The sequence below is a fragment of the Doryrhamphus excisus genome, chromosome 7 (assembly GCF_030265055.1).
Source record: "Doryrhamphus excisus isolate RoL2022-K1 chromosome 7, RoL_Dexc_1.0, whole genome shotgun sequence".
In the NCBI taxonomy this organism is placed as follows: domain Eukaryota; kingdom Metazoa; phylum Chordata; class Actinopteri; order Syngnathiformes; family Syngnathidae; genus Doryrhamphus; species Doryrhamphus excisus.
The window spans coordinates 18,059,478-18,087,433 of record NC_080472.1 but is presented as its reverse complement, the minus strand read 5'-3'; the positions used below and the strand labels follow the sequence as shown (position 1 = coordinate 18,087,433).

The 27,956-nt window shown below is 42.6% G+C and overlaps 2 protein-coding genes across 6 annotated transcripts in view; both read right to left on the bottom strand.

The window, feature by feature from the left end:
- grm8a (glutamate receptor, metabotropic 8a) overlaps positions 1 to 9,882 on the bottom strand; it is a 181,551-nt gene extending 171,669 nt beyond the window's left edge. Inside the window, exons 1-2 of one of the 2 annotated variants that reach the window (XM_058078579.1) lie at positions 9,541 to 9,882; positions 3,983 to 4,687 (exon numbers count right to left, since the gene is read on the bottom strand). In XM_058078579.1, the coding sequence (XP_057934562.1) occupies positions 3,983 to 4,588 (606 nt within the window). In that variant the 5' untranslated portion in view covers positions 4,589 to 4,687; positions 9,541 to 9,882. The remainder of the gene's footprint in view (positions 1 to 3,982; positions 4,688 to 9,540) is intronic. The other variant, XM_058078580.1, reaches the window with a different exon arrangement.
- Positions 9,883 to 11,216: 1,334 nt separating this feature from the next.
- Positions 11,217 to 25,557, bottom strand: znf800b (zinc finger protein 800b). 4 transcript variants are annotated; one of them, XM_058078517.1, is made up of 12 exons: positions 25,054 to 25,557; positions 19,452 to 19,554; positions 18,660 to 18,939; positions 18,488 to 18,583; positions 16,619 to 16,762; positions 16,042 to 16,213; positions 15,782 to 15,962; positions 14,224 to 14,386; positions 13,804 to 14,147; positions 12,565 to 13,644; positions 12,381 to 12,495; positions 11,217 to 12,118 (listed from the first exon to the last, which is right to left on the bottom strand). In XM_058078517.1, the coding sequence occupies exons 2-11, from the start codon at positions 19,506 to 19,508 to the stop codon at positions 12,397 to 12,399; spliced, it is 2,616 nt and encodes an 871-aa protein (XP_057934500.1). In that variant the 5' UTR covers positions 19,509 to 19,554; positions 25,054 to 25,557; the 3' UTR covers positions 11,217 to 12,118; positions 12,381 to 12,396. The 4 variants fall into 4 exon arrangements, with proteins under 4 accessions (XP_057934500.1, XP_057934497.1, XP_057934499.1 ...); XM_058078514.1 differs by having other exon boundaries at positions 11,235 to 12,158; positions 25,054 to 25,555; XM_058078516.1 differs by lacking the exon at positions 25,054 to 25,557 and adding an exon at positions 23,929 to 25,037 and having other exon boundaries at positions 11,235 to 12,158.
- Between the last annotated feature and the right edge of the window lie 2,399 nt (positions 25,558 to 27,956).

Sequence of the window (27,956 nt, the reverse complement as noted above, 5' to 3'; positions counted from 1 at the left end):
TCCTTTGTCCAGTCTTGAAATTTAGTTTGAATCAAAAACAAAATTTCCGCAGCAGTCCAGTGCCGATTGATCGCCTCAATTTTTTTTTTTTTTTAAATCGAACAACATCTCGAGCTGCGTGTTACGTCATATCTCAGCATTTGCTGAAAGAACGCACCCGGGAACAGGAAAAGATAAAGTTCAATTTTGCTAATATTTTATAATTAAGCTTGTCACATGTTCTATATAGATATGGATTTTCTTTTTTTTAATAAAACTGGACTTGTGAATGGCGTATAGAAGGGTTTAGATTCTGTTCCACAGATGCCACTAATGCACACGAAAGCTGCTTGCCAACCGCCAATAAACAACAGAAGAAGAAGAAAAACAAACGTTCCGTTTGAGCGGGTACAAGATACCTCAATCGGATTGGGGAAAGGAATATTCCACCCCTGTGAATCCGATTATATATTCATTCGGATAGGCCCTTTTCTTTCGGAATACAAAGGTTCCAAAGGTTACATTCTTTCCGTTTGAGCAAATAACCCGAATGGAATTGGAATATTTAGGTCCATGTAAACGTGGCTACTAACATGTGAGAAGCCTAATTTTCATTATTACTGATGCTGAGATAAGATTTCACACCATGTACACTCACACAACTGGAGCAAGCAATTTAAATGACATACACCATATCTAAAAACCCAGCAATAATAATACAAGACTTTACTCAACAGCACCTCCACTGGTGGCAGCCAAGAATTGCACTACATTGTGCCTGACTTTCCACAGTTAACACCCTATTCACCAACAATTAATTCCTTCCCAGCCTTCAATTTATGGAATAAATCACCTCAGAAGTAAATATAGAGAAAAACACAATTGTATAGTTAAATGAAATGTAAAGAAAAAAAGAAAAACTCAAAACAAAACATGGCTGTCAGCCATGTTGTTTGTACACACTGAAGCTAGCTAGCTCAAATCAGATCCAATACAGAACCCAAAATGCTTGTTTCTTGACAATAATATCACAATTTAAGGAAATATAAAACAGTTGTTTTTACTGCCGCTCAACAAGTAGAAACGTCCCTGCTGGTGCGTTTATTACGGTCACCGCGTCCAATGCTAGTCCAGGCTGTGAGTGTCACATTCTTGTCTTATTGCTAGCTCTATCTTTAGCCATGTCACTTAAACGGCACATTTCACATCACTGCTAAGTACAGTAGACGTTCATAAAGACAACCAAGACAGAAAGATGACCTAAATACTTTAGTCAGTTGTGGCTAAAAGCGAAAAACACGTTTACAGATCATGACATGTCATGTCATGTCGGCCATCTTGCAAAGGTCAAGTAAGCTAGGAATATCATGTCATCTCTTCTGGTTGCTTTTGTTTTTAAGCAAGTGAAAAGCCATTAACCGGCATATCGTCGCTGTAAAAAAACCCTTCAGTTCAATTAAAAGTGGTCAGGATTGGAGCGCAGGTAATAGTGCACATTAGCGGCGGCACAGTCAGCAGTATAAATGTAATGATCTTGTGTTTCTCATCAGAGAACTTGATTAAACTTTCATTTAGTGTCACAGTGTGGAATGGATAACTAAAAAGCTCTGCTGAGTTTACTGCCGTTACAGCATGTTTCTAGACATCTTCAATGGGAATATATACACCTTCTATTTACTTTAGCATCCACTTATTTGGTGTTTTTACAATGTTCATTGTCGTTTCTTGTTACCTCCCGGGGGACTACAGATGGAAATTAGCAGTTGTGCTATCATTGGGTATGTTTACATCTGTATTGCTTGCAGATGTTCATCAATATGGACCGTCCCTGATAAATAATAAATAAAATGTAAAGTAAAAGGTTAAATAAATCTCGAGGGAGGCTGACATCATTGCAGCACATTTGATTTTTTTTTTCATTTTAACCTCGTATTGGTGTATTTCTTGGGTATACCTTTGGGTGGTTAAGTTACTGTGCGATGAATTTAGTAAGAAGACACCGTTAGTCAAGAGTGTTATACTGAGTAATGACTTCCTGTAATTTCCAGTGGGTTGACATCAATATGGACCGTCCCTGATAAATAATCACTAAAATAAATAAAAGGTAAAGTAAAAGGTTAAATCAATCTCGTGGGAGGCTAACATCATTGCAGCACATTGGATTTTTTTTATTTTATTTTAAGCTCGTATTGGTGTATTTCTTGGGTATACCTTTGGGTGGTTAAGTTACTGTGCGATGAATTTAGTAAGAAGACACTGTGAGTCAGACTGTTATATTGAGTAATGACTTACTGTAATTTCCAGTGGGTTTACGTGGGAGACATAACGAGATTACACCAGAATTTACGATATTTTCATATTGAAACATTGTATTAAATAATTTCATATTGCTCAAATAATTGTAGTTATTTTTCCAAATCATTTCATGTCCCCCCCTCAATAAAGCATTTTGTGTCAAAGCAATCCTCAAGTTGGGAGTTCTCACATCCATACAAGAAAAGCTGCAGGAAAACCAAAAGGAGAGAAAAAAAATAATCATGGCGCTGTTGCCCATGCGGTTGAATCCCTCGGAGCGCGGCGGTTAATTCCCTCGACAGACTGCGAGGTGAGCAGAAGGCGGAAATACGGAAGCACTCGGAAGGGCCCATGTCGGGTTTTTTCTCTTCGTCATGCATGTCAACATACAGTACATACGCATTTCATGCCAGGCGGCGTGCTGGGATGAGATGCGGAAAACAATGCAGCGGGAAGTCTCGAGTGGGCGTGTGGAAGGCCGTGGGAAAAACTGACCTCTGGCCAACCGAGGAAAATAGACATTAGATGCTGTTCCCATTACATTTTGCTTTAAATTGTATTATAATGCCTGATTTGAAGTAGTATGCATAGTATGCAGGGAAGGAGCAAATCCCATTTTACATGTTCACATGTTCATATCTATATATACATATCCTAATCCTCTGTAGTTTCTGCACGCCCTTGTTACTTATGCACCCCCTGGTGACTTTTTTTTTCATCCTTTTATGTGAAGCAGTGGGAAAAAAAAGATTTCTGTTGCTGCCGTAGTGCCTGTGAGGATTATTGTTAGGTTTCATCTTAATATGTTGACTGTCATCACCAGTTAAAGCGGTGTGTGCTGATAAAAGATAACACGCTTTTTGTTGTTTCAATTTCTACTTAAAGAAGGCACACACACACACAGAGAGACACACACACACACACGCGTGTGTAAGCACACATGCTAACAAGCTGTGGGCTTGTGTTGAGTGGGTGTCAAGCTGTGACTGGCAGTGTCAGATTAGCCCATTTAGGAAGGGCATATGTTGCGTTGCTGTTTTGCTGCAGGAGAGCTTCCGATGTTGTAGCGTATACTCGCCTATAGCACTCATACACGCCCCCACACACACAAATTACGCCGTTGTTGTGGCAGAGCCCGGATTAAATCTCGCTTAACGCTTACATTTTGTTCGTGTTACAAAATACTGCAAGACGCTTGATGAAACTGCATTAAAAAAAAACAACCATGGAAAAACAGCACTTTAAAAAGTACTAAAGAGCGATAAAATAAAATAAAAAGGACGCTATAGAGTTTTTTAAAAATCAGTGAATGTAAATAAATTATTTTAAAAATACTATTTGTATTATTTTATTGTTAAAAATTTTATAATTTTAAAATGTGGTTTTTTATGCAACGTAAAAACATCACCATTAAGCGGGTTGTTTAGCATTAGAGGTATATGCTACTAGGAAGTGGCTGTAAACATACGGTTAGCATACATGCTAAACGCTAGTGGATGTGCTAACAACAAACCCAGTAGTTATTTTAGCCCAAATTGTTAACTACTGGAAGAAAGCTAAAACTTACCTTTGCTTAACTCAACAAAGTAAATCATTTGCATAAACATTGCCAAGAAAAAAAAAAAGAGTCAATTATGCCTAAAAAGCTCAAAAGGACTCCATTTTTGTTTGGGTCACGGATCTAAGCGAGTACACCAGCATGTCCTACCTTAAAGAGGCGTAGGATGTTGGCCACCATGATGGACACGGAGCTCGCCGCCGCTCCGATGACGCCCACGATTTTATCCGGCTTGGTGAAGATGGGCGGGTCCCCGTTAGCGCAGCGCACATCCGAGCCGTCCCTCTCGATGAGCGCCTGCACGAACGTCAGCGACTGCTCCAGAGCATAGGTGTCCCTGGAGCAGGTATCCAAGATGCGGGCGCCAAGCGTGATGTTGGGCAGCAGTTCGGGGTCCTTGTTGATCAGGTCGATGGCGAACATCATGGCCTCCAACCGGTGAATGCCCTTCTCCTTCTTCAGTTCGCCGCACGGCGTGCCGCGGTCACCCCGCGAGTGCACCGGGAACAGGCCGCCCAGGATGATGTCGCCGTCCAGTCGGATGGAGTGGGCGTACTCGGGTGCCGCTTGGGGGTCCACGGTGGGGATGCGCTGAGGGGCGGCGGTGGGGAGGAGGCAAGCGTAGGAGACCAGGAGGAAGACGGCGGGGTGAGGGGTCCATTGGGGCTCCATCTTGGACCCGATGAGGGGACGTATTCCAAAAGTACTTTCTAGTGGCGGGCCAGGGAAGGAGAGAGGAGCCAAGCTGAGCCCCATAAGGGGATCATATTCCAAGAGACACCACAAGGGGGGGCTAAAGGGGAGGGTTTTGTTTTTTTTTCCAAAAATGGCGGGGGCTCACATCTTTAGTAGAGTCTGTTGGGAAAACACACAGAAGACAACTTTAATGCTGGACACATCATCAACCCACAAATGTAAACAACAAAAACAAAATGGCCGACAGACTAATCTAATCTATTTTAAAAATTGTCAAATAATATTCATAAAATGTAGAAAAATAAGAATAGGAATAATATTTTTTTTAAATGCATACATAAAAAAATAACTTTATGTAAAAGATTAAGAAATGTCATACACCTGCTAAATAATGCTAAGTTGCATAAAGTTGACATATTAAAGAAAAATACATTGTTTTGAAGGTGTAAAATATCAACAAAACAACAAATAAAAAGGTGTAATTTTTGGAAAATTAGTTTGAGGGAAACATTATAATGTTGCGAGAATAAAGTCAAAATACCATGGCAATAAAGTCATAATTATGAGAAGAAAATGTACCGGAAGAAAGTAAAAAATTGTTGGAAAATTTAAAAAAAAACACTAGTAGTTAAATGAGAATTAAGTTAAAATATTACAAGTAAAAATGTTGTCATTTTATAAGAATTAACTTGTAATATTATGAGGAAAAATAATATAATTTGAGTAGTAAAGACTTTATTTTTTTCTTTATATTTAATATGTGAAACAAAAAAAAAGTTTTAATATTATGGTAAAAAAAAAAAGTCATAATATTCCAAAAATAACATTTACAAAGATTACTGAAAAAAAAGATGAAATCATTTCAACAAACAGCAAAAATGGGACAAAAAAAGAGCACTGCAAAGTGAAATATATAAACATATGATAATATATATAATGTATAAATATCTTGAAATATATGGAACCTCTTAACATAGCTCAACAAGAACTTTACATATATATTTCTTGTCCAAACTGTTCACTGCTAAATACACAGTGACACAATGTAATTTAAAGACAAATACATTGTTTTGAAAGTGTAAAATGTCAACAAATAAAAGGTGTAATTTTTGGAAATTTTGTTTGAGGAAAACATTATAATGTTGTGAGAATAAAGTCATAATTATGAGAAGAAAATGTACCGGAAAAAAGTTGGAAATTGTTGGGAAAAAAAATAACACCAGTAATTTTATGAGAATTAAGTTAATATTAAAATATTACGAGTAAAAATGTTAGAAGAATTAACTTGTAATATTAATATACAAAAATATATAAAATTAATTATTAAAAATAATATAATTTGATTAGTATAGACTTTTTTTCTTTATATTTAATAGGTGAAACAAACAAAAAATAATATTATGGGAACAAAGTCATAATATTCCAAAAAATCATTTCAACAAACAGCAAATATGGGACAAAAAAACAGCACTGCAAAGTGAAATATATAAACATATAATAATATAAGAAATATATAATGTATAAATGTACAAGGTCATAATATTCCAAAAAATCATTTCAACAAACAGCAAAAATGGGACAAAAAAAGCGCACTGCAAAGTGAAATATATAAACATATAATAATATAAAAAATATATAATGTATAAATATCTTGAAATATATGGAACCTCTTAGCATAGCTCTTCGCTGGCAAATGTTTGAACAACCCCGGCGTTAAAGGCTAGTAGCTAACTAGAACTTTACATATATATTTCTTGCTAAATACACAGTGACACAATTTAGCAGCAATTTCCATGCACAACAGGTAATATAAGTGACATAATTGTACGTTTTAGACCGGATTCACTCTCTCATGGATGCTAAGTCGTGCTTAAATTTAGTTATGTCCTTCTCCAAAGTCTATTATACGTCCGAGTTGAGGGACTTTTAGAAAATGACATGTGCTAATCCGGCCTTCAATAAGATGCTTTTGTTACGACACGCTCATATTCAGGCCATCGTTATTATTAAAAATGTCCCCTTTGCTGTCACACACACACACACACACAAAACCACACAGTAGCTTTTTGTGAGGCAGATTAGCTCCTAATTAACTCAGCAGTGAGGAGTGTCCTCAAATGAAATAGCCTGTTTTTGCTTTTTTCCTGATGAGCGAATTACCGCATAAGAGCGCCTATGCTAAGCTAATTAGCTTCTTTCGTCGGCTTAATTATAAGCTCAGAAAGTAAATTGATGCCCCGTTTTCTCAATTAAGTGAGGAGGGGGTTGCTACTTTTTTGTAATATTACTTTAATAAGCAGTAGTGTCAATGCTCCCCTTGCACCCCCCCCCCAACAAAATCCATCCACGAATCTAATTCAATGGCGTCCTGATAAATTTATCACAAATAGGCCGAAAGGCAGGCTGTGATGAAGAAGCCATGTTTTTCCAGAATGTAGGTTAGCCACTTCTGCTAACGCCGTGCATTTCTCCACTCGCCATTTTTTGTTTGTTCAACACTTTCCGCCCCCGAAGACCACTTGATCATCCACGCTAGGCCTGCCCAAACTTTTTCCACCGAGGTTCGAAAAATGACATTTGATGATTTTGTTTTTATATTTTTATTTTTATATTTAGGTCTGCAAAAATTGCAATTTTTTCTCATGAAATTATCTTTTTTTTATATTTTTTTATTTCAATGTTCATATTTTTCATAATTATGAATTTATTGCCTTATTATTTTCTCGTCACAATGAACTGATATTTATTCATTTATCTGTACTGTACACAATAAACCTAAAAATGAAACCAGAAACAACAACAAAATAGAGAGCTTACAAACAATATTCAAAAATCAATTTGCATGTTTAGTACTAGAAATGTGTACATGTTGGCAGGTCTACATGCTCATGCCTTCAGATTCCCCTAAAAATGCGTGTAACCTTCTGCACACTACACTGCTCCATGCTTTCTCACCGCCTCCTTCTCTCATCAAATACACTTCAAATGCACTTCTGCCCCCTTGTGGACTTTTTTAAGGATAACAATTGCTCTGAAGTGGAATCCATGAGTGGGGAGTTGCATCATCACCTTTTTTTGGTGCTCTTTGTTACAGAAATACACAAAAAAATGGAGTTCATTCATTCATTCATTTTCTACCGCTTATCCTCACGAGGGTCGCGGAGGGTGCTGGAGCCTATCCCAGCTGGCGAGTGGATACTGGACTGGTGGCCAGCCAATCACAGGGGCACATATAGACAAACAACCATTCACACTCACATTCATACCTATGGACAATTTGGAGTCGCTAATTAACCTAGCATGTTTTTGGAATGTGGGAGGAAACCGGAGTACCCGGAGAAAACCCACGCATGCACGGGGAGAACATGCAAACTCCACACAGAGATGGACAAGGGTGGAATTGAACCTGAGTCACCTAGCTGTGAGGTCTGTGCGCTAACCACACGTCCACCGTGCTGGAGTTACGGATTAAAAAAAAACTAGGGATGTCCGATGTTAGGCTTTTTTACCGAAAACGAGATGCCGATATTGTCCAACTCTTAATTTCCGATACCGTTATCAGCCAATACCGATAATATGTTGTATTCAGCATTTTTTCCTGATCGGGGAAAAAAATCTGATAGCGATATCAACCGATTTTAACATTTTTATTTTAACATTTTTATGCTAATATCAGGACAATAATTATGGGACATTCCTAGGAAAAACTTGCATTTTTTTGTATCGAATGACTTAACATGGAAGCAAATTGTCCAGGAAGTGCGTAACAGCGTGTGTTTCCGGAAGTAAAGATTCCTTCAGAGAGGGTGAAAAAAAAATGGTTTTCCACCGACAAGTCGGACTTTTAAACTCCTTTATCCAAGTCTTGCGTGCTAAACCACACCTTGTCGTGACATAGATCGGAATATGCAACCTGAGCTTGAATCACATTTGGAAAAAAAAAAATCGGAATTGTACTGTTCACACTGATATGGAAAAAAAAATTGGACATAAAAAATTGGAGCATAAAAAAATCAGCTTCCGGCACCTTGAGTTCCTTGTCCTTTCATTCCCATTGCACTGCATCCGATGTTGGGATTTTTTGCCGAAAACGATATGTCGATATTGTCCAACTCTTAATTTCCGAAACCGGTATCAGGGATAAAATGTTGTATACAAAATTTTTTCATGATCGGGGGAAAAATCTGATACCGATATCAACCAATTTTAACATTTTTATGCTGATATCACGACGATAATTATGGTACATTCCTCGGAAAAATGTGCATTTTTTGTATTGAATGAGTTAACGTGGAAGCAAATTGTCCGGGAACCGGAAGTAAAGATTCCTTCAGAGCAGGTGAAAAAAAAAATCGACAAGTCGGACTTTTAAGCACTTTTATCTAAGTCTTGCATGCTAAACCACACCTTGTCATGACATATAGATCGGAGTATGCAACCTGAGCTTGAATCACATTTGAAAAAAAAATAATCGGAATTGTACTGTTCACACTGATATGGAAAAAAAATCAGGTGTCACATTGGAGCATAAAAAAAAAATCAGTTTCCGGCACCTTGAGTTCCTTGTCCTTTCATTCCCACTGCACTGCATCCACCTCGTCTTATTTACACCCCCCCCTCAGCACCCAGCTCCATCATCGTTCCATCACTCTTGTGCACTCCTTGTCTGGGGGGGTTGGGGGGGGGGTTACTGGCTGCTCTTTTCAGGAAGTGACAGACCCTCTTCCCTTCTCCTCAACATAGGTGTTAGGAATTCATTACAGTTTGGACTTTCCATCAGAGATGAAATGCCCGAGATGATCCGGGGGGGGGGGACCTCCAACCAAGGCAGAACATGCAGATTTGCATTAATGTGCAAAAATAAAGAGAAAATGAATGAATATTTTTTTTGCAATACACTTCAATGTAGTAAAGTTTTTAAGTAGTTTTAGCTTGACAATATGATGAAAATGGACGGAAATGCTACAAATGGGGGTAACAGTGGTGGAATGTGGGCAGCGTGGAAGAAATACCTCGGTAAGAAGAACAGGAAGATGGTTACCGTCTCCAAGGTGCTTCCCGAGCGGACCTCCCGAGTCTGTGCCGGGGCCCCCCCCCCCCACTCCCTTCACACACAAACACACACACACTCCCCACGCAAAAAAAACACGTCTTCTTGAGACAGGTATTCCTTTTTTCGGTCACGACAAAAGACAAAAATGGTCCCGAAAAGAAAGCGAATGAAGGTAAAGTACTCCTTAGATGTCCAGCGACGGTGCTTACAGGTGAATATTCCTAACTGAGCACTAGAGAAGCTCGTGAGCAGCTGCCTCAAATCAAGCGCCCCCCTCCCCTCCGCTTCCTTCAAGCCCTCCTCCTCAAAACAAACGCGCGCACGACGCAGCGTGAACGCGCCTGCAATAGAGAGGGAAAGTGGCACTAAAACGTTAAATTTAGATTTAAAAAAACAAACAATCCCTTGTTGGGGTTTTCTTTGCGATTAATCATCCAGGTGAATTAACTATAGATCCGGGAATCAATGCAAAATAAATCCGACTTGATTGCCTCAACTTGTATCAATTGAGACTACGCCCCATTGATTGTCGAAGCCCCGCCCCTGTGGTGTGCGTAGGTGAAACCAAACGAGCATTCTCGCAGGGAGTGGAATTAAAATAAATGACGCGCATCCCATCTGCGTTGTAATAACAATTTGATCGAGGAAAGAGAGCACAGAAGACCCCCCCCTGGTGTTGATTGGAAGGGGTCTGAGTGGGGCGGGGGGGGGGGGGGGCAACATGGTCAATTTATGCGACACTATATAGAAGCAGACGGTGATATGGTGACATCTTGTGGAAGGTGGGTGTCGTTGCAAGAAGAAAAAAACTACAGTGTTACTAATTGACAAAGAAGTTACTCATGGAACAATGGCATCATCTTCAGGGGAAATGGTGTCATTGCAGGTGGCAAACCCAGTGGGCTAGCCCGTTTTACTTAAAGTGCCACAGTCGCTCCGAGTAAAGTAATCCCAACTACGACCCCTCGTGGCTATGGGTAGCATCACAGTTGATCTGTTCAATTAGGTGAGCTACTTCAGACTGTTTAAATCTTTTTATACTGTACGCCGTGAAATATATTTTAAATGATATTTTGATGAGTATACAGTATCTTAATGGAAACAAAACACACTCGGTTCCATAAATATGACTGAAATCAAAACTCATCAGCTGGTGACGTCATAAATAGTCGCCGTTAACTTCGGGTTGTTCTTTTGTTTAGCTAGCCAATAGGATGCTAATGTTTTGTATTTACTATGAAAGCCGTTTTGTTTAACTAGCCAATAGGATGCTAAAAAAAAAAATTCTTCTTGAAATACTTTAAGAACACGGACTATACAGTGTATTAATAACAAGGACAAGACATATTGTATGCTAACTGGAAAATGTACACAAACTGCGGCATAATTGTGGTATAGACTTTAACAACAAACATGGTAACCGGGGCGGACGCTAACCAAGGTTATTCTGCATTATGATGTATCTGATTTGACAAACAGAAGATATCCTTTCTCCTATGTGCGCCATTACGCCCTCGCTTTTATTATAAACAAAACAAAAGATGTATTGCCCTACAGGAAATTGCACAGGAACTGAGGAAATGTAAATGTACGCTGCAAGTAAATGAAATGTCTGCGAGTGACACAAAGAAATTTGATGGATGTGGCGTTTATATTAAAAGTCACACAAAAGCCCCTTTTTAAATTTGATGTTTTTATTTAGTGTGTTTAGTGTGCACATTCTTACGAAAAGGTTGCAACAATGATGTAAAGAAAAATCCCTGGCGTACCTGGACATTTTTTTGTTCTCTTCTCACACATTTGAAATAAAACATCCCTTGAAAGCAAATCACATCAACTATGGTGCTTACATTGGAACTAATATGAACAACTTATATAATCTTCCCTTGTTGCACTAACATGTCTTTTGTTAAGATATAAAAATAAACTTTCCAGCTTTGTTCCATTTAATGGCTTTTTCTCTTTGCACATTATTTACATGTCACTACTTCCTGTAGTCCAGTGTTGTTCAGCGACCACCAACCAAGATAATCCCACTTCCTCTTCATGGAAGCTGCCGTGTCCATCCAAGCAATGAGGATGCAAAGCAAAAAAAAATGTATGTTTGAATGCAAACCTGCTTTAAGATTGTGTGGAGTCCTCGCGGGGGAAAAAAATAGATACATCGCAGTAAGAGTCCAGTTGATGTTGGCTAAATGTCCAGCTATATAAACGTGGTGAGGGCGTGGACAAAATGGAGTCATTTCAACACAAAAAGTACTGTGGTAAGAAAAATCAAAACACTCTTTTAAGGGGTTTTTCCTTGCCTTTGGTCACGCCATCATATATAGTTAAGAAATAAAATAAGTAATGAATTCATCCATTAAAGTGAGTAGAAGATGCACAATAGTCCTTGTAGAGAGCAAGCGCCATCTGCTGGCTAGATTGTGTCATGGCTGGCCTTATTCCAAGACAAATTGATGCAATATTTGGCTCGTATGCAAACAACAAAAAACTGTATAGTGGTCTTGCTTCCTTGGATGTTTGCCCACTAACTCCTTCCAATGTTTTGGCGTCCATTGTCCCCCACCCAGTGGACTAGGAAAGATGCAGGAGGTGTTAGACAAAGAGGTAGGCGTGCACATAAAAGGAAACAGCTGGTAAACGTGCTGCGGTCAGTTAATGGCAGCATCTTCACACACACACACACACACACCTCTTAACTCAAGTAGACTGACGCTTTTGTCTGGTGAATGGCGGCGGAAGAGGAGGGGAAAGCAGGAAGAAGAAGGGGAGAAAAGAGAGTGAGTGAGTTCTTACCCGGTTTGTTGGTTCTTCACACCAGCGATTTGGAGCGTGTGCTGACTCCTTTCCGACGGCTGGCGGCCGCCGACTCTGCGTTGCGGTGGCTGCGCTTGTGAGACTCCAGGTACACCTGAGAGACAAAACGGCGTCAGGTTTGATTGCGCTGAATTGACGACGCAGGAAGCTGAAAGACGAGTACCTTCTTTGCGAAGGCACGGCCGCACTGGTCGCAGGCATGCAAGGAGAAGTTCTTGGTCACCTTGACTTCAGTGGAAGATGAAGCGGAGGCGCTGGTGTCGGTGTCGTGGCGACGCGTTTGCGGCGTTAAGACGGGGGCGGAGTTGCGCTGGTGAGAGTGCTTGTCGCTGCGGCGGGTCATCGGGGGGCTGATGGGCCGAGGCTGCTGCTTGTCTTGCTTGCGCGTGACAGGCGGCGACGGAGCGGGGGCTGGCGATGACATTTCCTGCTGTTTCCGAGAGACGACGGGGGCGGGAGGCGGAGCCGTGGAAGAGGACGCGGCGTTCGCAGAGGAGTCTTGCTTACGGGTGACGGGAGGCGACAAACACGGGGAGGAAACGGAGGTGTGGCGTCCGTTCACTTCCTCCTTGGCGACGGCGGCGGCCACTCTCTTGGGGTTGGCGTTGTTGAGGACGGCCTCGGCGAGCCTCTTCACCGCTCGGCTCTCCAGCTTGGGCATGATCTTGGCCAGGTAGGAGGTGGACTTCTTGTGCACCACGGTGACGTGGCGCAGGACGTCCCGCTTGCGGCGTGACTCGTAGCGGCAGAGCGGGCAGCGGTAGAACTTGATGAAGATGTCGTTTCCGTCCATGTGCAGCTCGATGTGCTTGGAGAGGTTCTGGCGGGAGCTGAACTGGCGTTTGCAGAGCTTGCAGAAGAGCTGCTTGAAGTCGAAACCCACGGAGAGTTTGGTTTTCGGGACGGCGCTCGGGGCGGAAACGCTGCTTGCCGGGGGCTTCGTGGCCCACGGCGTTTCCTCTTCCTTCACCTTCAGGGCTGCGGGGGCCACCGCGGCACATTTGCTCGACGCGGTGCTTTGGGCGGGAGATGCCGCCGGACTACTGTCCATGTCCTCCTCGTCTTCTGATGCATCGACCACTTCCTGTTTGACTTGGAGGCTGTTGCTAGCCTGCATGCTGCTGTTGTTTGCACTGACTGCTGCGGGGGCGGGGGAGGAGGAAGATGACGATGCATTCGCTGATCGGTTACTTTTGACGCTGTAGATCTTGTGCACGATGCGCATGTGTCTCTTCAACATGAGCTACGACAGACACAAGAACAAGATGGTGTCAGATCTCACCCGCCTCCGCATTTTTATCAAAGTCTTTAAAATCTTTTAAAATGAAAACACTTAAGAGTAGTCAATGTACAGCTTGTATAGTCGGTTGATGAAATATGGAGGGTGTATGCTAACGCTAACCTGGGAGCTGTAGTTCCTCTTACACAGCGTGCAGCGACTCGGCGCCTGATTGGCCTGTATCGAGGGTGGTGGTTGACTCGGAGGTTTTGTGCGATTCTGCCCACCGGGAGTTGACTTGGTGCTGCTGCCGCGCGGTGGAGACGCACTGTTGCTCTTCCTGGGAGGGGTGGCCTCCAGAGAGAGCGGCTGGCCGGGCCGAGTGGCGGCGGTGACGGTGTCCCGCCGCAGGCCGCGGTGCACCTCGTCGTAGTGTCGCCGCACGTTGGTTTTGGTGGCAAAGACTTTGTGGCACACGTGGCAGGACTTTCCAGCTGTCGTGCTCCGAGGTCGAGCCCGTGGCCGACCTTCGCAAGGACAACACCGGCTTTCCGTGTCAGAGTTGGGTGAATACAATGAAAGACGTGGAAGCGCGGAACCGACCTTTCACCATGGACAGCAGGCTGGTCGGTACGGTCCGCGTCTCCGTGAACTTCCGGAGCTCCTCCAGTTTAGTTTGGTGCATTTTGCGGCAGTGACGCCTGATGCTGCGGCGCGAGTTGAAGTCCTGACCGCACAGACAGCAGGATATTGTCACATCCTCCACCTGCGCGGGACAAAAACATAAATATTGCCATACTCGTTCATCAAGCGTGCTCAAGCGTGATTCAATTACTCTCCGTTAGCACCATTATGTACCTCTGCATGCACTCTAACCTCTAGCTTGAATGACAGCTCTAACATTAGCCCTGGTATAAAGTATAATGGTACAAGGTGTGTTAATGAATGAATGAATAAACACATTATGATGGGACTGTCTGGCAGTGTAGCTTGTTGTTACATCTCCGTACAGTAGGTGGCAGTATGCAGTACACACCTTATACCATTATACCAGGGCTAATGTTACAGCTGTGCCATTCAACCTAGAGTTTAGAGTGCATGCAGAGGTACATAATGGTGCTACGTGTAACAACAAGCTACACTGCCAGACAGTCCCATCATAATGTGTTTATTCATTCATTTTCTACTGCTTATCCTCAAAATGAATGAATTAATGACTAAACACATTATGATGGGACTGTCTGGCAGTGTAGCTTGTTATTACATTCATTTTCTACCGCTTATCCTCACAATGAATGAATGAACACATTATGACGGGACTGTCTGGCAGTGTAGCTTGTGATGAATCCCATCATAATGTGTTTATTCATTCATTCATTCATTCCCTACCGCTTATCCTCAAAATGAATGAATGAATAAACACATTATGATGGGATTCATCACAAGCTACACTGCCAGACAGTCCCATCATAATGTGTTTATTCATTCATTTTCTACTGCTTATCCTCAAAATGAATGAATTAATGAACAAACACATTATGATGGCCAGACAGTCCCATCATAATGTGTGTTTATTCATTCATTTTGAGGATAAGCGGTAGAAAATGAATGTAACAACAAGCTACACTGCCAGACAGTCCCATCATAATGTGTTTATTCATTAATTCATTCATTTTGAGGATAAGCGGTAGAAAATGAATGTAACAACAAGCTACACTTCCAGACAGTCCCATCATAATGTGTTTATTCATTCATTTTCAACTGCTTATCCTCAAAATGAATGAATTCCTTCATTTTCTAACGCTTATCCTCACAACGGTCGCGGGCGGTGCTGGAGCCTATCCCAGCTGTCTTCGGGCGATCACAGGGCACATATAGACAAACAACCATTCACACTCACATTAATTGGAGTCGCCAATTAACCTAGCATGTTTTTGGAATGTGGGAGGAAACCCTCGGGGAGAACATGCAAACTCCACACAGAAATGGCAGAGGGTGGAACTGAACCCTGGTCTCCTAGCTGTGAGGTCTGCACGTTAACCACTCGACCGCCGTGCAGCCTAATGTGTTTATGATATTAAAATGAATGAATGTATGGGAAACACTGGTTGTTATGTAATATCCTGCTTCATATAAAGGACTGCATGGTCACTATCATTACCCCACTCGTGGATTCCTCGTCCTCAGCCTGTGGTGGTTCCTGTTTGGCCGCCTCCTCTTCTGCATCCCGCTTTTTCTTTCCCTGGCTGTGGTGGTTCTGTCCTGGGCTCTCTGGACCACCAGGCTGGCCGGCCTCCATCTCCATCGACTCTTGCTCCCACGCGACCGGACTCTCTCTGGCACTGTGCGGTGGTAAAAACACATGCTCAGTGGTCCGTCCCGGTGAGGAAGGAACTTTGCAAAGAACCCCCCCCGCCCTACCTGGGTGCTCGTGATGGATAGCGAGCCAGCTCCTCCTCTGTGGTGACGTACTGGTACACAGCCTTGCTGGTGGTCTGGATGGGCTCCAGTCGGACCACGTAATCCGGTCGGTCGCCTCGGTGATAGATGATGTCTGTCAAATCCTTAAGCGCCACACTCTGTCGGTCATCTCCTACAGATTCCCAGGGAGAGAAAACAACGACTTTTAGAGCTGTTCTTAGACGGCGAAACGCGGGAGGAAAAAAATATGCAGTTTATCCAGTAATGGTGGAAAAAGTAACACGGCGGTTGAGTAATTCGTCAAAATGACACAACACTCTCCGCCGCTGGTAATGGGAGTCTGAATGGAGACGCATTAAACGACTGGTGCATGGGAGCAACTTCATTAAGATGACACAAGCCGCGAGTTCATAACAGACTAAAAGTGAGCAAAATGTGATGACACTGATGGTGATGCACGGGCCGGAACATTATGCGTACCGATATTAATAAACATCAATGATGCTCATGGTTGCATTGCGTGCACGCAGAAGCACTGCAGCCATGTTGGCGTGCACGCAAGGTGTGAGCCACTAACCGTCAAACTCGGGCAGCCGTGTCAAGCAGTAGTACTCTTTGTGCGTGATGAGGTTAGGCAGGCCTCGGAAGAGACTGCGACACACTTTACACTCAAAGATGGTGTCCACCTCCCTCAGCAGCATGTGCCTCAGCTGGCTGGTGCCTGCCAGACAAAATACATAAAAAGTAAATACAAAGCATGCGAGCTTAAGAAAAGTTCATTAGCAGCCCCCATATCATGGCAAATTGACTTTTTAATGATGTAATATGTGTGAAATCTATCGTCTCCCTAACTTGTTTGTTCCACTTATGTGTCCTAATGTGTCACGCTTTAATGTTATGTTGTGTTTGTATGTAGTATAAATTAGAGGTTGTGCACCAACAAATATGTGCAATAGTACTCACTAACGTCATCAAATCATACATTTATACATAGTATATAGTATTGGGAGCAAATATGAAGAGGAGGTGAAAGAAAAAAAGAGTAAAAATAGTTATAGATAGTAGTCCGTCTGTGCAGCGTGGGAGAAAGTTAGCATACAAAATGATGCGTTCAAGGACCTTTGAACAATGTAATTCATTCATTTTCTACTGCTTATCCTCACAAGGTTTGCGGGGTTGCTGGAGCCTATCCCAGCTGTCTTCAGGACTGGTGGCCAGCCAATCACAGGGCACATATAGACAAACAACCATTCACACTCACATTCATACCTATGGACAATTTGGAGTCGCTAATTAACCTAGCATGTTTTTTGGAATGTGGGAGGAAACCGGAGTACCCGGAGAAAACCCACGCATGCACAGGGAGAACATGCAAACTCCACACAGAAATGGCCGATGGTGGACTCGAACTCGGGTCTGCTAGCTGTGTGGCCTGCGCGCTAACCACTCGACCGCTGTGCAGCCCACAATTTATTATTCATTCATTCATTTTCTGCCACTTATCCTCACAAGGGTCGCGGGTGTGCTGGAGCCTATCCCAGCTGGCGAGAGGCGGGGTACACCCTGGACTGGTGGCCAGCCAATCACAGGGCACATATAGACAAACAACCATTCACACTCACATTCATACCTATGGACAATTTGGAGTCGCTAATTAACCTAGCATGTTTTTGGAATGTGGGAGGAAACCGGAGTACCCGGAGAAAACTCCACACAGAGATGGCCGAGGGTGGAATTGAACCCTGGTCTCCGAGCTGTGAGGTCTTCGTGCTAACCACTCGACCGCCTGTTTTAAGCAATAGTCATTATTAATTGTAATAATTACGGGTTTTGGCTTTTGCTTTTTTTGTCTCCCCATTACTCTCACTGTTTTTGGAATGGGGGATGAGAACCCACGCATGCACGGGGAGAACATGCACACTCCACACAGAGATGGCCGAGGGTGGAATCGAACTCAGGTCTCCTAGCTGTCAGTTTTTTAAAAATCTAAATACATTCAATGTATTAGTCAAATCAAATATTGTTATATTGTTAAAATGTAAAAGGTGCCACCGTTCGGTATCGGTATCAGTGGAAAAGCACAGTATCGATATCGTCTGATCCCCTCCGTCAACACTACATAACAAACATGTCTGCCATGTGTGGGACTTCCTGTCTTTGTGAGAGTTTTGCAAGCTGCAAAATGTGCCTGGAAAAAAAATGTCTCCCCAGGGTTTGGCACTTTGAAAAGCTTTAGACTAGTGTGGCATTTGCGGCCGAGCACTTGGCGGAGCGTGGTGCGTTAGAGGCCGGTGATGCGATCGTCTATAAAGCTGTAGAGATTTCCATCTCTAAATATCGGATGGACACATGACAGGGTGCAATGGGTGAAAGGAAAAGGCGTGTGTGTGTGTGTGTGTGTGTGTGTGTGTGTGTGTGTGTGTGTGTGTGTGTGTGTGTCCCAAACCTGAACGAAAGCATTCAATGATCTGGTGGATTCCAGACTTGGACGTGTGCAGGGGCTGCTGCAGGAGAGGAGCGTCCCCGGGTTCCACGCAATGACCTCACAGGATTAAAAGGATGTTATAAATGATAGCGTTTCAGCGTTAATGTATACAGTATGAGTGGCGTATAGCCACCTGTGCTGTGGTTGGGCGCCGTGCTCTGATGCGGCAAATCCTCAGTCTGGCAGCTCTGCTCCCGGGTGTCAGGGGCGCCGCCCTTATCGGGCTCCGGCAGCAGAGGAGGGATGGGCCTCCACAAGGGTTTGGACTGAGCTGTGGTGTCACCTTTGGATGCGTGGACATCCATTGGAGTGTCTTTCGGGTTTTTAGGCGGCGTCTCGGATGGAGCGGAAGCGCCGAGGCGGTCGGAGGAGTGCTGGTTGCTTAAACGGCGCGGACCTTCTTCCTCCGCAGGCTGCGGGGGACAGAAGACATATAAAGCAGGGATGACAGATGCGGGTGCGTGTCAATAACATTAATCACGAATCCCTCGGCGGTGATGTTCTACAAATGATGATGAATCTGGAGCATCCACAGGCTAATTAAAACTACTAGATTAGCGACTTCAGCCTGCGTGTGTGTGTGTTGGGCACTCGTGCACCTCCCTGATCTTTCTTCCACTTCCACACACCAATTTATCCTCATCTTCTTCTCGCGGCCCCTCGCCGTCTCGCTCACCGAGAGCGTCCCCGCCGCCCTTGAAACGGGGGGGGGGGACAAATGAGTCCGGCATTCAGGCGCCTCGCTGAACGTCAACCACAGTGCAAAGTGGGCCACCTGGACTCTTTTACTGAAGCGTTATCGAATTACGGCAAAAACGACAGAACAACACACACGCAGATTGAATCCCAGAGATGATTTTGGGGCGTTTTCACATGATGTCGCCATTTAAGCCAAATGCTTTCTTTCTCCGGAGGTTTGCGTTACCTCTTGGCGAACAGAGTGAGCACTCTTCCTCCCAGATGACTTCTGGGCCTTCACCATGGTGCCAACACGCCACCTTCACTGCCAACACGCTCACCTGTAAAAACTAAAACAAATCACCTGCATTAGCATCACAAAAACATTTTCATTACACAAAACAAACAAAAAAACTCCAGGGACAGTACAAAGATAGACTCCATAACGCTTTGATGTTGGCTTCAACATCAACCCAACAGTAATTAAATGCTGCCCTCTGTCGGTGATCAAGTGCAGGTACAGCATGGCACTGAATTAACACAATTAATCAAACCGTTTTAATACTTGGATGAAATTTCTTTCCAGTCAGTGGAGCCCAGGAAATTTCTGAGTAATAAACCTGCTGAATATATGTATAATCATGCCAGTAAAGCAAAATAAAAATGAAATGAGTCATAATTCCTAAACGGTACATACCATATTTTTTATAAAACGTCTTAAATTAAAACGCAAAGTCTACACTTCAATTGTGATTCGTTTATTGACTAATTTCTAATCCATTGTAGTGGTGTATGCCATAATTCTGTTTTTTTTTTAATCACTGTCCAAATATATCTGGAAAAGTATTAAAAATTGTATTTAAATGAATACCGGTCAAATATTTGCACGTGTACTTCAGTTAAGAGGAAGAGGGTTTAACAGGGGATTTCATAACCAAATATTAAAATGACTTATCACTACAAGTTAGTATTTTGTCTCTTAAAATAATGTACTTTACGGTAATTGCCAGCCATGTTTTTACTTGTAGTTCCCGTGACATCCCGATAGAGGGAGACAAAGTCAACACTTGAAGGGTTCCTGTTTTGGTTGTTTTTTTTTACCCAATGTGAAAAGTTTAGTGGTCCAAAAATTTTCCCGTTAAGATCAAGCATCCCAGCATTAAAATCACTAAAGTTTAGTAAAAAAAAATCTGTGATACTTTGTTTTGTTTTTTTGCCAAGCCTGTCAGCAAACATCCATATAAACTGCATCTCTCCTCTTATTTTGTGTGCTTGGAACCTCAACAGCAGTTTGGCTAATGAGATTACCACTGGGACTTGATGCCCATTACCTTCAGCTCCTTTTTAAAGGTGCACTGGCAAAAACATCATAGTGAGCAAATGGACATTTTACTTGAGAGTCGCTGCCTAGCATCCATCATCGCCTCTTACGTCTCCCCAAATCCACCTCAAGTCTGGCAGGCTCCATAATTCATGAGCCAAAATATGTTTAAGCTGCACCCTCTGTGATAATCCACAGTGAGCAACTCGTACGTTTGAATGTGGACAAATGCTATGGACTATGTGAGAAGCTTGTTGTCTTGTTGTACTAGCTTCTAATGGACACACTCGGATGGGATGCAGACGCACACACCAATCATATTACAGAAGCACAGGAAGGAGGAAGGGCCCGGTGCTGTGGCGTAGTGTACGATAGAATACTGGATGGACCGTGGGTAGCTCGTTTTTAGGCTGAATGGCGATACAACAAGTGCTACAACATCATGTTAACTGATTGTGTTTGTTTTTTAAGGGCCGTAGTTGACAATATACGCAGCTGTCCATCAAAAGTACAATAAAAATCAAATCTAGGAATAACCAAACAGTACTATAAGCGGTACACATAGGGTCCTATGGTTTACAGTGGAATCTACTGTTAAAATATCAATGACATCATAGGCATGAAATACTGTCATTATCATGACGAGAAAAAACGCTTGTGGCGAAATCTCCACAGAAACAGTAGCCCGCCCCTTCCTGAACTAAATACGTTGAACCAACAAAAGTTTGCAGGGCAAAAAACTTTGAAGGCTGTATGAGTGTGTTTAAACCGTGTTGTGTTTTAGTACAGAATATAGCGTTCTATGACTATATCAACATGGAAACTAGCAAAAGAATGTTTTTCGTCAGAAAAAAAATAAAGTTTCTTTCTACTGTTTTCCATTCTTTAGTAATCAGCAATAGAACATAGAAGTTTCCGGAAAATATAAGCTCCTGACTAGATATTGGAGAATATATTTACAAATATAACTATTTACAGTATTCACATTTGGAATTGAACTATACGTGTGTTAATACTCCCTAGCAATGCATGACCTTCTGCATGCTACCTCGTCACTTCCTCCTTCCTGTCATCTTTCAATCACATGATCCCTGCAGAGCTCTGCTGCCACCTTGTGGCTGTTTTTATGGCTTGAAATTGCTCTGAAATGAAATGCATTAGTGTTGAGTTCGCCTCTTTATTATGCCTTGCACAAATTGACGTATAAATACAATGTTGGGATCGAGTGTTCGGGTTTATAAAACACATTGAACTCCGCCTTTGGTGTTGAATTAGTTTTAAAAACACACAAAAAAGTGTGCATTCAAGCCTTCTTGAACCAGTCATGATGTGCTATATATATATATATATATATATATATATATATATATATATATATATCACTATATTGACAGTTACTATGGTACCCATTATGTCATTGTATGGTCATATCACCTCGTACTTTGGTACGTGACAAAAATACAATTAAAAAAAAACTTAAACTATATACTTAAGTTTATACTTAAACTTAACTATATTAGGAAAGCAGGAAGTGAACAAATGTAACAGTTACTGATTGTAAAAGTACTAGATGGAGCGGTAGGATTTAATAAGCTTTGCTTCTTCCTACTCCTTTTGGACATGTGGAACTGTGAACTGATTATGGGATGCATTCAATTGTAATCTAATGCATGTTCAAATGAAATTAAACCATTACCATTACAAATGGTAAAACAGTCAGGAGTTTTATAATGCCGGTAATGGTGACATCCCTAATAATAGACCTTGTATTGTTATAAGTCCACAAGGAATAATCTGCTCTATGTGCTTGGGTCCTTTTCTTTCAAGGAGGACGTTAAACATCTGGGGGTTCATGTTGAAAAATGTTACGACAAACGGCCTAAAAAAAACTAATAACTAAATACATGATTAAATAACAACTATAATCCTCTCCATGTTTTGCAGTCAAGGAAAAACACAAAAAACTCAGCAAAAAACATCACAGCAAAACACACAAAAATCATTTTAAAAAAGCACACATAAAACTTAAAATATAACTTTCTCTGATCCTCTCCGTACACCGGACCCCCACCCACTCTATGCTTTCTATCAAAGCCTCATCTGCATGGAGCTGCTGTGACGTAGTCCCCGTTATTACCGTCACTAGAAAGCGCCATCACTGGAAGAGTTTTGATAGTTCCAAAAAGTGACATTGCAGTTGTAGTTCGCCCGTGTTTGCTCTAATCCTGGTGTCCTAAATGTTTCTGTAGGTTGCATCAGGAAGGGCATCCATTGAAGAAACTAAACAAAAAAAAAAACATTCATGCCACTGACTTGCTGTGTCGACCCCTGACAGGGAAAGTGAAAAATAAATAAATCTATTAGTCTGGTTCATAGTCTTTCCAACAACAACAAAATGATGGGAGTGATTTACAATATTCTATAAATGTGACACAAGACTGCAGTACTCGCCATTAACATCACCATTACACTACAAACACTGTCATTAAAAACTACTCAGTATAGTAGGCGTGTTGATGTACATTTACCTGAGATTTACTTTGAAAATAAAACTTATTGCGTCATTTTTTTCAGCAGTGCAGACGTAATACAGTGCAGTGTGTACATGAAAGGACAAACCATAGAACTGAGCCAAGCGACACATTATAGCCAACACTTAAATCGGGAAAAACCGTCAGAAACTCACAAGTACGCAAAGTTTTCCAGGAGAACCACATGCAATGAACTCCCATCCATATAGATACCAGCCATCCTGAAAAAGAACAGTCTGTTGGGACTGACAAAATGCCTGACACAAGTTAGAAAAGGGCAAAATAACACTAAGACAGTTTAGCTTAATAGCACTAATAGCATATTGTTCTGGGGGGGCAAAACATGGGTGGGTCAATCCAATATGCACTTTGATGATCACTAAACGTCATGAAAGTGCTGCAAACCCCAAACTAAACTAGTCCTACTAGAGCCTGGTTGAGAACTTGTGCTAGACCAGAAAGCAACACATGGTGCGCCCTACATGGAGGTAGCCGTCAACCACACGACCGACTCCCCCCCTTCACCAAGCGCAGTCCCCGGCGCGTATGACGCCGATTGACCGGTCCTCTGGAGAAAAACAAAAAGGATCCACGTCGTGAATGGACGACACGGAGGAGAAGGAGGAGGGGTGGGGGAATGGAGAGGGGTGGAGGGGGGTGGACATGCTGCTCTATCAAGCCGGCCTGCACGCTTGCTGTGGAGCACGCTGGAGCTCTCGTTCGACTCGGGGCGAGGAAGCGGGGAGCCATGGCCGGCTTTCGAGCTCGCGCTTCCGCGTTGACGCCGCCTCCCGAGCCGGTGCACCGGAAGAGCGCATTATTGCAAAGCGTGGTCTCCGTTTACAAAAAAATAATAATAAGACACTACACACCCTGCTGTGGACATGGAGGCCGTGACGCAAACACCAGCGGGTGATTTGCAAATGACACATCCCGTGTCGTGGTCTTTGCGTGTAGCCGGGTGACGTGTAATGGCAGGCCGGATAAGCAGGGATGAGGATTGCAGTATAATAAATAGCAACTCTTCTTAAACTTACTTGGGATATTATTACGTTTGGGTGGCAGCTAGGACGCATGCACTGATCCGCCAGGGGGTGGGGGGCAGCCCAAGTGGGACTTAGGAGCGCATTGACAGGCCATAAAGGGGGCCGGCGCGGTGACTATTGTGCTCCCTTTTTTGTACCCAAGAGTCCCAAGTATTTACAAAAGGTTGGTCGGTGCTTGGCGGCGGTTAGGGCAGCTGCGCAAAAAGCAGCGCCACCGTGGTTGCGCAGCGGCCGGACTTCCCCACTTTTGTGCAAACCGTCCCCCCACTCGTGTTTTTGCGTAAAGAAGCAGCGAGGCAGCGCGCACGGCACGATTAGCATCACCCCCCTCGTATGGAAAATCTCCCTTTGCGCGGTTATATAGCGCATTAAAGAGGCACAATAACGTGTTAGCGTGCTCGAATCGACGTTAAAATGCGCCTTTCACGCCAGAGTGGAGGCCCCCCTCGTAGCGACTGCAGCATGGCAGGGAAGTGCGGCGTAAAGACGAGCTCGCAGCGGGTAGAAACGCGCATAAACAAGCCAGTCTCACAGCGGTAGCGACGTGAAGGCACCACCAGGCCGTGCGGGCTCGTCGAGCACCACAAGGGCTGGGCTAGTGTGCGCCAAAGCCCGCAGCTTTTTCCAAGAGGCGGCAGCTTGGCGCACAGGACCGGTGACCCTTCCATCTTTGCGCGTCCTTCCACCACACGAAAGCCTCAGCTAGCAGCCGATGCGAGCGCTCATTTCGGTTTTAAACACGCCGTCGGTGGCGTGTGGGTTCTCCGCGGGGGTAAACGCGGCGTGTGAGGGCTGCCCGGAGCCCCCTGGAAGTGTGCTTTGCCGCGGCCGGGCAGAAACAAGAGGGCGATGACGCCATTTTCTACAAAAACAAGCACGCTCGGGAAGCCCGAAGCGGAGCCACGGCGAGCAGCTTTGCATCGGATAATCCACACAAAACAAGCACCCTACCTTGTCAATCCTGGACGTGGGATGCTTGGCGGTGTGTTCGTGGGGGCGAAAAGGGATCGGATTTCAGATATATGGCTCGTGTTCGTGTAGCCGAGTGAAGTTTCGCTGCGAGCCGCTGCCTTTGTGCACCCAGAGGAGCCTCACAGCGCCGAGACTGCCTCTGCGCAAAGGTGCACACTCCTCTTCCTTCCCGTCCTACAGAGACAGGGCGACGCGGATGACTAATTACACAAAAACCAAAAAAAAAAGCACGACACGCCGCCTTTATGATCCCGTTTGATATCTTTCCAGCTTTTATCCAAAGGCCACACACGTCTAGCGCCAATTTGTGTCGCTCCCAAAACGCGCAAGCAAGCCTTTGAGGACGCAGACACCACCCCCCCAAAAAGACACCTTAAACTTCACTTTTAGCAGCTAACGTCGTCACGCGTGTGTATTGATTCTTGACAAAACGCTAAATATTTTTCAAGAGGGGAAGCACAAACCTTCTGACACATATTGTAAACAACTTTTGGAGTGTTTGAATCAGGGATTTACTCCAAAACATTTTTTAAAATCATAATCTCCTACCACTATCTTAAACAACCTGTAACGTTAGCTTTGGTAAAGTCACACAAGTAAATGAACGCTAGCTTGACAAAGTTGTCCTATAACTTTCAAAACTCAATGAAATGAGAACCAGCAATGTTAGATATTAATTCAGAATTTAGCAGAAACTATCAACTTTATGCCGTTTCTGTGCTAAGCTAATGGCTCAAGCTAATGTGAACATTGAGTATTGTGTTCTTTACCAAATCATTAAAATACCTGCATTTATCACAAACAAATAAGTGACCAAGCAGCGATAAACAAAGTATGTTCATGTTATATATGGTTTAGCACCTCAAAAAGACATTTTATCATAATCGACTGGCACTATCATTCAAAGAAACATTCCATGAATTACTGTAAAGGCGGCCATCTTGTTAAGGTCATGATAGTAAAGAAAGATTTGCTTGTTTGACTCAAATTAGCTCAATAATACTGCCCTATTGCTGATAAAATTACGAAACACTCACTAAATAGTGGTGTTTGACATCAATTTAGAAGCATTTTAGGAGAAAATCGTCAACTTTATGCTGATAATGTGCTAAGCTGACAGTACAAGCTAATGTCAACATTGACAAGTGTGTTGTTTTAAATTACCAAATCATTAAAATACCTGCATTTATCACAAACAAATAAGTGACCAAGCAGTGATAAACAAAGTATGTTCATGTTATATATGGTTTAGCACCTCAAAAAGACATTTTATCATAATCGACTGGCACTATCATTCAAAGAAACATTCCATGAATTACTGTAAAGGCGGCCATCTTGTTAAGGTCACGATAGTAAAGAAAGGCTTGCTTGTTTGACTCAAATTAGCTCAATAATACCGCCTTATTGCTCATAAAATTACGAATCACTCACTAAATAGTGGTGTTTGACATCAATTTTGAAGCATTTTAGGTGAAAACAGTCAACTTTATGCTGATTGTATGCTAATCTGACAGTACAAGCTAATGTCAACATTGTCAAGTGTGTTGTTTTATATTACCAAATCATTAAAATACCTGCATTTATCACAAACAAATAAGTGACCAAGCAGTGATAAACTATTTTCATGTTGCATGCTAAATAGAAGTGACATTCATTTAGGAGCATTTTAGGTGCAAATCATTAACTTTATGCTGTTGATGTACTATGCTAACAGCTGAAGCTAATGTCAACAATGAGTAGTGTGTCCTTTTAAATAACCAAACCGTTAAAATACAAGCATTTAGCCTAATCAAATAGTGACCAAGAGGTGATAAACAAACAATGTTCATGTTACATGCAGTTTTGCAACTCAAAAACACATTTTATCATAAACAACTGCTGCTATAATAAGACATCACTGTAATGGTGGCCATCTTGGTAAGATCGCACCCATAAATAAAAGCTATATTATTTGAGTCAAAATAGTTCACTTCATAGTTGTTTGACGTGAATTTAAAAAAAAAAAGATTAAGAGAAAAACATTAAATTTTCACTCTTCATGTGCTAATGTTATCACGGCTTACCATTCAAATGTAGCTCACCTTCCAAAAGTTAGACAAAATGTTGACATAATACATAAGACTATCACGAGCCTACCTACCTTGTTTACTTGCTTCCGTTTCTACGATTCAAGGTCGAAATAGCGTCCCAAAATATGAATTATGAATCTTGTCATCTGAGCTGTCAGGACTATGGACTCCCTGCTGGACAACCAGAGTACATCAGGTGTTGCAAATATCGCTAATCATTTTTTAATACCTTGCTCCACCTTACACCACCCTTTTATTGACTCAATATTCCTCCAATCATCATGGCATCTGAGTCATAGAATTATTTTTCTATTGTCACATGAGTGCATCTAGAATAAAATGTGCTATAAAAAGTTGTATACTGTAGATATTAAGGATGATGAAAGCAAAGCCACGACGACGCACAATTAACTTAAGCACCAGCATTAAAATATTATCATAATAATGCTTTTTGCAATGAGGGTGGGCTTTGGAAGAGGGGGCATTGGTTGTTAGTGCCGGACTTTTCCAATGGAGCTTTTATGTCTTTTTTTGGTCCACTAAGCTGCACTCACAGTACGGTAAAGATTTGTTAGGGCACTTAATGTATTCTTTTACTTTCCCACTTAAAATCTAAAGAACTTTGTCATGTTACTGACGCGAGGAGCATGCATACAGTGAAAAACGATACTTTATAGTCAATCTGCCCAATTTTATGCCAAGTTCCGCCCTCAATTTTTGCAAAAAACAAACTAAACCAAACCAAAACTGCATCTGTTATGTATGAACAAGGTATATCTTACTGTCTTCCAGAGGTCAAAGGTCAGCCACAGT